Consider the following 12,852-nt stretch of genomic DNA (forward strand, 5'->3'; position numbering starts at 1 on the left):
CCCTCCCCCAAGGCCTACCTTCCCTCTCCCTCACTCTTGCGCTCCTCGTAATTTCTACCTCCCCTCTCTCTACCGCTCTCTTTCTGGTGGCGAGAGGTCTGTCTCCGCTGCAAATTACCAACACAAAACGAGGTGGTGCGCTGCCTGGCGCTGAGAGCTGCCGGTCCTGGGCCCTGTCAGCTTTAATGAGACGATGAAGGTTTATTTCGCCCGCATGCGTGTGCTAAATTCTTTCTTGTGTGACAGCTGACTGGGAAATGTGAGTGTTAACCTTATAAAAGATTCAGCGATTCTCATTATTTTCTGTCAAGTCCCATACCTGATGGCTTTTTAAGGTGCATAATTTGCATCCCTGACTGGTCCAGGTGTGTGCCTATTCCTGCCAGTTTTTTTTTCATGCTATTTGCTTATTGTGTAATGTCATCTTTTTACATATCTTCTCTTGAAAGCGATGTTTTACTTTATGTTCCAAAACGATAGAGATGCCGAAGCTTATCCAAAGCCGAGACATATTTTACAAAACAAATCTAGATATATATTTAACGAATGAATAAATAAAAAGCTCCACATTGTTTTTTTGTTTTTTTTTACCACATTTCCCAGAGTGATAAGCCCCAGTAAGTGTTATTACTCACAATGGAGAAGGATTTGCAGCAGCAGAAATGTTTTAGTGTTCAGAAACAAAATATTAACATAAGTGACATCTAGTGTAGATCTATAAATATTCTTAATTTCAGCAGCACTTTCTACAGCATGAGGAAACCATTAACTTCACCCCTAATTGAAATGAGAGAATCCTCATGGCAAAAAAATGGTTTATGCACATATTATTCAGATACACAATTATTAGTTAGGCTACATAAGCTGAAAAAAATGGACAGACCATATTTAGCAGTACACCGACCTTGATACAACAAACAACTGACAACCACCCAAAGAGTGTGTGCAAGAAACATATTTTTGGTTTTATCCACAATGTCCTATTTGACCACAATTTTTTCAGTTTTAGACAGGAAATGTTATAGTATCATTGCGCATCATATACTTTAGATCTCTCAAACATTAACACACACACACACACACACACACACACACACACACACACACACACACACACACACACACACACACACACACACACACACACACACACACACACACACACACACACACACACACACACACACACACACACACACACATACTTCATCTGAAATCCATCCTCCACACATTGGGGATTTGTGATATCAAAAACACCGACTCACAGTCATACCATTGGCTGCAAATCTCTACTTCCTCTGACCAAACACTTGTCCAAAACCAGCAGCTAACGTCATTACACAAAGACCCATCCTTCTCCTTCACACACACACACACACACACACACACACACACACACACACACACACACACACACACACACACACACACACACACACACACACACACACACGCACACGCACACACGCACATACGCACACAAGCACACACACACACACACAAGTCTACAGTCTACTCTCATTCCCATGTGAGGAATTGTTTCGATAAAGTGGGAAAGTGTACATACAATTACTTTAAATGACTCTTGCAAGGGAAGTTCAGAAATATAATATCACAAATGTAATCACTCCCATTTCTACAAAAGACAGATCCAATCCCATTTGGAGCAGCAATGCGTTTCCACTTGAATTATTTTTCATATTATTGTAACTATTTCATGTAGGTTACTTTATATATTAGCCATATAGTTGTCAATCTGAAGATTAGAAACTACATCCATATTTGTAAACACATGCCAGATTTGATTTGTGAAATGGATAGACCAAGAAAAATATATAGGCCATTCATTTTATTTTCGAAAATATGGCAAGGAAAAGGAGTTGTTCGAAAGCAATCTCCATAACCCACCTCCGGAGCCCAAGTCAATTGTTAAGAAAGGCAACGTCAGGATGGGTGTGTAGGCTACTCTTTCCCATCTCTGTCCCCGCCTCAATGTGACAGCTTGCAGCCGCGATAGGACCCCATGGGAGCGGGGAGCGGATTCACTAACCTGCCGGTGTCTGAGACCGACGTGCGCCTCCAATCTGGTGGTCACATGGGGGGTTCGATTATTAGGGCCTGTCGGGGAGTCATGTGGGGCTAACTGTTTTGGAAATAGAAGCGAAAATGTAGACAATGGTATTTCATGCACGTTAAAGTTTGCTCACGCCATCCTTTCAGCGCATGCTGTTCGGACTATTATCCCTCATTAGCATTGTATTACTATTAGATACGTATTATGAGCTAAACGTTAACTATTCGATGCTGGTGCTTTGTACACTCCCAGAAAAGTGTGAGGAGTAGGATTTTGAGGCCCATTTATGCATGAATGAAATTCACTTGCTCTCGATGCAGAGTGCAAAAACAACACATTTATCCGAGAAAATAAAAATATAATTTGTGTTAGAATGATTTTTGAAACGTTGAGCTTACAGGTTGAAATACAAGAAAATAGCACTGGATACGTCCTCAATTCATTAGAAATGAATGTAGGCTACATTAAGTTTGTGAAAAAAAGTAAATTATATGCATTCCTCATAACAGTAACACAATAACAACATTTATAATAATAATAATAATAATATACAATTCCTTTCGGTATATATTTTGAACCAGAAAAATATACCCCATGCAACCGCATATAACTGCAGATCTGTGTCAACTAACGTCAATAAAAGCCTTTTGATATTTATAAAACAACGTGAACATAAATGGAAAAACAATGAATCTAAATTCTGAAACTTGCCAATAAATGCAAACGTGGGAAAATGCCGATAATGTAAAAAAAAAAAAGCCTGTAAAGTTTTGACTGAACACGCGCGTAAAGAGAGACGAGAGAAAAGACCTACCAGCTCCACATAATAACCCCATTATAAGCCTCATCAATGATGTAATGAAAGCAAACAGTGTGAAAATTGCCTGTAAACAGTTGGATCTGAGTCTCCTGATGAATTCAGTGTCTCTTTTAATCAAAGAGAGGGGGCGAGGAGGAGGGGGTGAGTGAGTGTGTGGGGGGGTCTACCTTCCTCTCCGCAAACCCGTCAACACCCCAAAAGCCCCCTCAACCAATGAAGACTTGTCACTAGGGACTCACGTGGACGGGGCGTCCTTAAAAACCTAGCTCCTGAGTTTTCCTCAAGTTCCATTTTTTGAGATTTTCTTCACATTATCCCAGTTGTGTCTATTTAACCCGCGTTACCACTATTTTACTGTGCGCGTCTTCTCGACTGCAGCAGCCTAACCGTTTCGAGTCTCTTGTTGCATCTTTCTGCTGGCGTAGAATACCTCTACCTTCCTCTACCATCGAGCGCCACACGGGTCACACCAGCGAACTACTTTTTAAGTGATGACAATTTCAGCAATTGTGTCCTCGCTCTGCGTCATTTGCAGGTCTTGAATTCCACCTGCAATAGTCGCTGCTGTCTCTGTCCGTGGTGCTGAAAGGTGGTGCTGAATCGCTTGCCTATTTAACTTGCACTAACGCTGCTTCACTGCCTCGAATCATTGCAGGTTTTTTGTCAATATTTGAAATAAGTTGATCAATAATTTAGAAGTTGTACCGGCGAGTTTTCATTTTCTAAAAAAGATTCGAATTCATGAATAGTGTTGTATTTAGGACAAAATAGTTGGATGCAGGGTCGATTTTGTAGCCTACTCTTATATAACTTCAAGAACACGGAGATGTTGCTATTTTGACAAGTATAATAATAAATTAAGAAGAGGAGAAAACATCTTGTTTGAATATATGTGATTTCCGAATCATTTTTGGATTTTCCTGCTGGATAAATTCAGGCAAAGTCTCATCTCAGTAATCATCTGAACTTGCTTGCCTCGAATACCAATGATAGTTTGAGTTGAGGCCTCGAAGAACTTAGCTGTGCTGGTAAACAATGGAGGCATCCACCAATGGGTCCAGCTTTGGGATCGACTCTTTACTTTCCCACAGACCTGGAAGTCCGGTCATGTCGAAAGGGGACAGTTTGGTGGGAGAGTGCCGGTCACCGCTGGAGTTCAGCCCGAGGTCTGAGCTAGAGAGCGGCTGCTCGTCTCCCCCGTCGCCGAGGAGGGAGTGTGTGGATGAGGCATTGCAGAGGCAAGGTCATGCTATCGGGTTGCCGCCCCATCTCCAACACGGACAGATCTCCGCCGGGTCACAGCCGCGGACCGTCACCTCATCCTTTCTGATCAGAGATATTCTAGCTGACTGCAAACCGCTAGCCGCCTGCGCCCCATACTCCAGTAATGGCCAGCCAACTCAAGAAACGGGGCGACTTGCCTCCAAGCTCGCAGATGACTTCATGGACAAAATCCATAGCAACTCATCGTCAGACAGCGAATACAAAGGTAAAATAGTGATGTAAACAAGCTTAATGTTTAGAAATCAATTAGACTTTGTCACATTATTTCTAATGGAATTGTTGTAGTCCTACTGTTCTATATCCGTTGTATTTGGGTGAGCTTTATGCAGTTGATTTGCTATATCATTAATTCTAACTCAATATTTTCTTATCATAATTGAACGTGTTAAAACACCTGTCCATGTTTCAAAGTGTTTCTGAAGATGTAGTTCTCGGTTAATTAGGCTATGGTTGTAAATTGTGATTAGCCTCGGAAGGCAAATTGGCTACTGGAAGTAGGCTACAGCCTAGGCTAGATTCTTTGTACAAAAGGAATCCCTTATAAAATGTATGTAATCAAATATCAAATTATACACTTTTACATTATCCCAGTAAACTCAATAAGAGATGAATTAATTAATTCCCCCCCCCCAAAAAAAATAAATATATATTTGCTGGCAAATGGTGAAAGTTGGTCAACAATATTATCTTGAACTCTAAAGCTCTTTTAAAAGTTGTCTATAGTTACAGTAGGCCTATAACGGATTATTTAAAAGGATGACACTAGCCTATTATTTTCTTCAATTATGGAATCCACACTGTTGATATTCTCTGATTTGGGGGATAAACATGAGGTGTCAAACCGTTTTTCCTTTCAGACGCACTTGCTTGCATTAGCAGACGTCTTGAAAGCATCTGTTGATGTCAGGGAGGCAAGAGAAGAGCTGCATGGGAAAAGATGACAGGGTTGCCTCCAGATAAATGCCATCAAGGGTCTGTCTGTTTCCAATCATGTCAGCCATAACAGACATGTCATCTCCATTGACAGTTTAATGAAGCAGCGCCTGGATAAATAAGTAAACCGTTGGTATAGGCGAGGACAATTCCTGCTGGCAGGAAATAGTCAATAGAAATGTGCTTAGAAAAATAAAACCCAAATATAATAGGCCTAATAAATATTGACGTTATTAACTTATATAACAAAAACACTAAATATATCTACCCCCTTTATTGATAAAAATAAAATGCCATCTTACAGTGACACAAAAGTGTGTAATAAGGATAGGCCTATATTATTATGTATGTATTATATTATTATTATTATTATTATTAATAATAATATTCCTTCAACTATTTATTCATGTGAATAATGTAATTTACATGTTATTTATAGCCTACTAGTGAACAATGTTATTACATCAATCCATTATAGCAAGGGTTTTACAAAAGTCCTGACTTCAGTTCAGTTTTTAAAAAGGAACATGAACATGAATGACATCAATATACTTTGGATACAGTGTGTGTGTGTGTGTGTGTGTGTGGGGGGGGGGGGTACTTGTGTGCGTAACAGATTGTCATATCAACGCAGTCAATTCAGCTCCAAAGCCCTTGTAGGGAGTAGTACACTGCTTTGATTTCAGCGAATCCGCCTTCTAATATTTCGGGGATTTGATGTAATTTGTCCCAGTGCTAATCAGATTTGTAACGCGCAAGGCCGGCCGGCTCTTTATTCCGCTCTCATCCGCGGCCCTGTGAAGTTTCTCCGGTCGCGGTTGAAAGGCGCCCTTCCCTTGTGGCTCAATTAGCCGGATTATTGTGCTTCTTGAGAGACGACTCAACTATTCAACTAGCAAGAGCTCTCACGTCGTGTCTCCTCTTTTTGGAGGGTACGGGGAGAATAAACTGAGAAATGTATACTACAGTTCTAACCCCAACACGACAGCAAAGGAAATAATAGAACAAAGGGGACTGTTACACACATCCAATTGCAAAAACAATGTGCTAATATACAAAAAATATGAATTTGTAAATAGGCCTAGGCTACGTCTTCATTAAAACTAGGCACAATCTTAATCAAATGGAGAGCGGCCTAAAGTTCTCCAACACAACACCCAAACAAGGCTATGAAGTTGTATGAAAAAGTTAAACTTTGAAATAGGCTTAAGTCCGTTTGTAAATGTAACATTTAAACGAAATCCCAATCCCTTTCATAAATGGGCATATAGTCTACAGCCGAGGACTATACTCCTTTTTGATTCGGCCCTACCCATCACTTTCTAGGCTTTATGAACATTTGAGATATTGTTGTAAATTTGAGTTTTTCATATTTACCCTATTCTTGTGTTTGCAGTGAAAGAGGAAGGAGACCGAGAGATCTCGAGCAGTAGGGACAGTCCGCATCATGTTCGGATGAAGAAACCCAGGAAGGCGCGAACAGCCTTCACCGACCACCAGCTGGCCCAGCTCGAACGCAGCTTCGAACGGCAGAAGTACCTGAGCGTGCAAGACAGGATGGAGCTGGCCGCTTCCCTCAACCTCACAGACACACAAGTCAAAACCTGGTACCAGAACAGGAGGTAAGGACTGCGACGCTTCGTTGCCTTTAGTGTAATTACACAAATTAGAACAATTTCAAATCACGAGAAGTATTTTGATAGTGCCTAATGGTAGAATGCAGTGAGCCTAGTAGGCCAACAATGGTAGTGTGTGTGCGCCTGCACTTGTATCATTAGGATATTAGGGTAAACGCTCTTCACCTCCAGACAGAATGATTTTCTCATGTCAGTCAGACAAACCCATTGGTCACATATGAGCTCCAATTTCTTTCTCAAAACTTGCACACGCTGCATCAATTCCTTAAGAATAAAGGAGAAAATTGAACAGAAATAAAATTTTAAAAAACATGATAAAATATTGGCAATTTGGCACTGCATGAAACCTTTGAGCAATGTGATTCAAATACTGACAAATAGCCTTCTACTAGAATAGAGACTAGATTGTTTTAAGCCATTTTTGAGAGAAAAAAATCAAAATGGTTTTCAAATGAAGCTATGACATTCAGACAGCAAAACGATATTAATAAATAGGTATAAAAACAACACTTTGGTGCATGAATAATATATCGTTGCATGTAGGCCTATGCCATATCAATAATTCAGCCACACTACTATATTTACTCAATTATTATAATTATGAATAATTTACCTGATTGAGGAGTGCTTTCAATTGACAATCTGACAGATTAACCCTCCGCTTGAATACAAGTGACGGAGGACTGATTTATCAGAATAACTGAAGTGCGTAACTGAGAACAACTACACGTTAGATCTTTCTTGGAAACATAGAAGAATTAGACTCATTTCAGACCACATGATGAAACCAATACGATCCCAACCGAAAGTGAATGCACGCTATAATATTGCGTAGGCTACAGATGTTTCCAACTGACTCTGAACTGACCCTCAACTTTACACTTAAAACATCACATTTTGGTAACGCTTGTTATTACAAAGCAGGCCTAAACCCATTAAGAAAAAACACATTTCGTTTAAATTGAACCATGCAGCCTATGTTATTTGTCCATGCATTTTCAATGGGTTTTTCCCAAACTGCATTTTTTACTCAGTGCAGATATGATTGAATTCTACATTTCAGAGTCATATGATAAACAGATTTTAACTGCACTTTTCAAACTTGTTTATATCTTTATGATGAGAGTTTAAATTACTAATATCCACTGTTTCTTCTCTGAATAGAACAAAGTGGAAGAGGCAGACGGCAGTTGGACTGGAACTGTTAGCGGAGGCTGGAAATTACTCAGCCCTTCAGAGAATGTTTCCGTCGCCCTATTTCTACCCTCAAAGCCTGATGTCCAATCTGGACCCCGGAGCGGCGCTCTACCTGTACAGAGGCCCCTCAGCGCCCCCTCCCGCTCTGCAACGACCTCTCGTTCCGCGGATTCTTCTGCATGGTCTGCAGGGGGGTAGTGAACCACCCCCTCTCCCCCCTCTCTCCGGTGTGCTTCCCCGGCCAACACAGCAGCGGTGAGCCGGTCGCACCGGATATATGCCATACCTGGCAGACTAGGACTCTATGTGATAGAGGGGGAAAACAACTATTTAAAACGGTGACAAAATAAGTCATGGCATTAAACAATGAACTTGATGACTGAATCTCGAACTATCTAAAGTGGACAGGTTTTTACCATGCTGAAGTTCTTTATTTATTTCTTTATTTTTCTCTATGCATTTAACTTATATATTTATATTTTTGTTTACCATACCTTCAGTGTGGGCTACATCAGAAAGGGCACGATAGTTTTACTGAAATAATCGTTGCTGGCACCAAGGCTTATGACAATGGCACTTTTACTCAGAATCATAAAAATATTATTATTAACATCATCATTATTATTATTATTAGGCTAAGTTGTCAGGATACGATTATTTAAAAAAAACATGCATAACAAACCAATGCATTGGTCTGGAAACTGGAACAGCATTCCAAGTTTAGTTGAATAGCTAATTAGATGATCCAAAGGCATTTCATAACAACTCTAATTTCGTTCTATTTCTCTTTACAAAGACGAGTTGCGTTTCATTCACTTTTTTCAAACGATGAAAATAAGAATCACCAGACATAGGCTATAGACATGTAAATACGAATATTTCTTGATTTGAAGATATTTTTTATTCATCCATTTGTATTTCCTTCAGATGACAGTGATCCAGTACAAAAAAGCTAGAGATTAGCCAGAGCTAAAGGCTCATTTTCTATCATTTCAGTGATAATCTGGATGGGAATAATGAAGGTCCATGAGAGAAACAACATACAATACCAACTTGTAACGAAATGTATTTAAAAATCTCTAATCATAATGTTTTTAGTTTTTTAGTTTAAGTTTTGCCCAATGATATTCAATTTGGAGTCAGAGTAAGAGTAACTCAATTTATCAAGTAGCAATGTATCCTTGCAAACCCTTCACTTTTGCTAAACAGATAATAACTGAAGACTGAGTCGGTTGCCAATTTGGGTCTTTCGCCTGTTGATTTGCTAGGTGTATTTAAGCAGACGTTGTGGATTACTTATGTTATTTCGTATCAAACCGTGGAAACCTTGTTACTCTCTTTGGTGAAAATGTATATTGCAGATATTAATTTGTGGAGTGGTTCTCGTATTTCTGGATCGTTTTTCGTTCCTCGCCCCCATTAGCTGAAATAACTTTTTGTCAAACTGTTCAAACAGCTTAAGTCGGAGCGATAGAGGGGGATTTGAAGTAAAAAATAATTACTTTTATATATGTGCAAATAAAGGTATTTCATGTAATAACGTGACTCAGCCATATCTTTCCAAATCCATGCTTGACAAATAAAAGGGCCACTATTTTTTTTGCAAATGGAATACAAGTAGGCTGTTCATCATCATCAACAACAACAATTTGGGGGTGTATTCAATACTGCCTAATCTGTTGCAAACGTTTCGTCTGTTGCAACAAAAAAAACGTTGACTCCAAACTGAAAATGTTTTTCAATGAAAAGGAGAGTTTCTATTGGACACATGAAGGTATAGGTCCGTCCACGTTTCGTTCCGTTTGCTCCCGTTTGTTTCTTAAACGGTAAACGGTTTCCGTTGCAAGAGGTAATGAATAGACCTACATCCGAGGAAAGTTGTGTTATTCAAGGTTTGGTAATGAGCGTCCTATATGAGCGTCCTATTCTCTAAAGAAAAAATTGACAAAATGGTCCTGCATGCAATCATTGCTCGTGTCAAAGGCTCACTTTTCAACTGATCAATGAATGAATGAATGTCATTGATCATTAGTCACACATAGAGTAACATTTCTGATGTATAGTTTAATGCCATACAAGGTCATTACAAACAAAAATAATGATTTGATATATATGATAGTTAAACAACAAAACATGTTATGTCGCGACAAAGGAGAGCCAATGTGTAAACCTGTGATAAATCAGGCAAGTATGCCTGATAAAATCTAATTAAGGTTCGTAGAATTCTATTAGAAGCACCATGTTTGAATAATTTTGAACATGTCTGTCAAACACTTCCCTCAAACCCCCTCATTATTTGGTTAGTATCGTGAATTTAATTTGTCAAACCTGAAAAAGTTCATAAGAATGTCATCGTCAGAGCATGGAACATTCACCGCCTTAACCTTTAAAAAATGCCTAGATATTTATCCAAAGATTTGGAGTGGTGAGAGTTCAATTTGGGAAATGTAGGCTGGCTGGTTAATTCTGCCTTGATATCTAAAACTTTGGCCTATCTAATAAGTTATGACTAGAAATGTGTTTTGGTATAAATGTGTTATAAATAAACAGGATAGGCTAACAGGATAGGCTAATAGGATAGGCTAATAGTTCTGTCAAAAACATACATTGATGGGAGTGTGTATATAATAAAACACACACACAGACCCCCCCCCACACACACACACACACACAAACACACACATATATACACACACACACAATAGCCATGTCTCAAAAGTGGACTCAGTTAAACCTAACATAGGTCTATACCAAATAAAACATAATGAAATAGTCTGCTACAGATTTGATCATTGGCAAAAGCAGTCCATTTATTCAGCTAGGGGATAGCCTACATGTTACAAATACGCTAGTACAGTAGACAGTAGGCAAACTGAATTAAGAATGCCATTTCATTCCTTTTCCATAAACAATACCAGATGAAATATTAATGCGAGGCTAGTGCAATTGTTTAAGTGCCTTAAATGATCCCATTTGGAAATGGATTGTTTCCATGCCTCTTTCTTGGAGTGTTGGTGATGTGCTCTTTGCCAAACAGCTCCAACAGCTGGTGACCGGGCGATGCTGACTGTGGGCCGGATCAGCGAGGGGACATCTGGTCAGCGGCACCGCAGGGCCCTGCTCCACCAGCCCCCCACCCGCCGCCCCAACCTCACTCCTAATAGGAGACTCACTTTAAACTTTAAACCAACCAAAATATCAGACCATAAAGGACGGCTGGGTAGTTCAGTCTGACAGAGTTGGCGAATGGGATATTAACGATTAGACAAAAGACTTTAATAGCTTTAAATTGAAGGTCGATAATGGGTGTAATATTCAGCCCCCCGCTGCACCGCTCGCATGGCACATGTTCTCCCTTCTCCCATTGACCATCAGCCTATCTCTTCATAAAATAGGCCCATTAGTCTGGCTTTAACTAATTGACACATATATATTGCGTACATTTGCTTTAACTGAGAAATATTCTAGGTCTAGGCTACATCGCGCTGAATGTGGTTGAACACCCCCCCCCCAACCATTTCCCAACTTGCCAAAAAATCATAAGGATCCGTGACCGATTCAAATAAAGATGAACCCCTCAACATTTATGAAAAGGGTTATTCTTGCGAAGTGCGCAGCTGATTTCAGGCAAAGCTCCCTGTCTTGATGGACGACGCGGAGATTTTTGCATGTGAAAGGATACGGGCAAATCCCTCGGCTCTTACCGCGGATTGTCCCCCGCTCAGGGTTAATGAAGTGCGGATAGAGTCTCGTTGAGCTCCCGACAAACAAAAACACAACACGGGGAGGCTTAGACCCAGATGATCAGTGACTCTGATTAAGCTCATTGAGTCAGAATAAAAACTAAACAAAACAACCTTCGGATGAAATTAAGATTCAATCAAAGCGCAATTTGCGTTGTAGAGTGGGCGATAGTCTTTTCTCCTAGATTTGTTTATCATTTCCTTTTCATTCGTTATTATAGATCTAGATTGGGCTACTACATCCTTCTAAATTAACGCAACGTTATCAAGGCAACGTTATTTAATCCGTTTTTGAATCCAGGGGAAGCCTTGGAGGATAGAAAAATACAGTTCTAATAAAAAGCTATTTCTTCCATTTAGCAAGTGCATATCCAATAGAATTTCAAATTAATAACTGTTTTGTGATGTATTTCTTTAAAAGTGAATCATTATAACTTCGTATTATAACTTAATGTCCACAACCTTTAAAAAAACAAGTGAAGTTTGCCATACTTGTTAGAAAACGAAATTAATAAATGCAAAATTGATTGGACCAAATTCAGCTCAAATGTAGGCCATGAATGGCTGCACTGTTGCTGTGAATGAGACATTCCCACTATACCCATAGACCTATAATAACTGAGATAAAGAAAGTAAGTAAGCAGTTGTCATTAATATTTGATTTAAAAAGACAGACGAACAGTAAAATTGCATGATACTATCACATAGCCTACTATTGAACATTTACAACTAAGCTGTGAATGAATTGTAAAGGTGAATATATCCATTCAGTATGGCGGGTTAGGGGTAGAAACTAGGACAGGTGCCTCCAGCTGCGTTATCACTCCATGGGGGTGGTTGGATGACCTCTGTGAACCAAGGAAAATCAGATCCTAACCCTAGCTCTCTCATCCAATCACATGCCCTCCATTCTGTCACACAGAAACAAAGTCAAGAACTCCACACTTTACGCTACCATCTCATTCGGTAGGGTGGGAAAGGGGACAGGAAAGAAAACAAATGTGAATTTGGATTCTGACAGTGCTACAGAAACATTTAGGATAGAAGATTGAAATATCAGAAGAAACTATAGAGAGGGAAGGAGGGAAGGGAAAATCACTAAGTCAAGTCTTTCCCATGGCAATGTCCTGTACAGCAAATCTTCTCCTAGCCTGAAGGTATGAG

General features: G+C 39.7%; 1 protein-coding gene across 1 annotated transcript; it reads left to right on the top strand.

Moving 5' to 3' along the window:
• Positions 1 to 3,228: 3,228 nt before the first annotated feature.
• Positions 3,229 to 9,482, top strand: barh1 (BarH-like 1 homeobox protein). The gene is given in 3 exon segments (NM_001173610.1): positions 3,229 to 4,383; positions 6,508 to 6,733; positions 7,913 to 9,482. Coding segments are annotated over 3 exon segments (972 nt in total). The 5' UTR covers positions 3,229 to 3,929; the 3' UTR covers positions 8,205 to 9,482.
• The last annotated feature ends 3,370 nt before the right edge of the window (positions 9,483 to 12,852 follow it).

This window comes from Salmo salar, chromosome ssa01 (assembly GCF_905237065.1).
Source record: "Salmo salar chromosome ssa01, Ssal_v3.1, whole genome shotgun sequence".
NCBI lineage: Eukaryota > Metazoa > Chordata > Actinopteri > Salmoniformes > Salmonidae > Salmo > Salmo salar.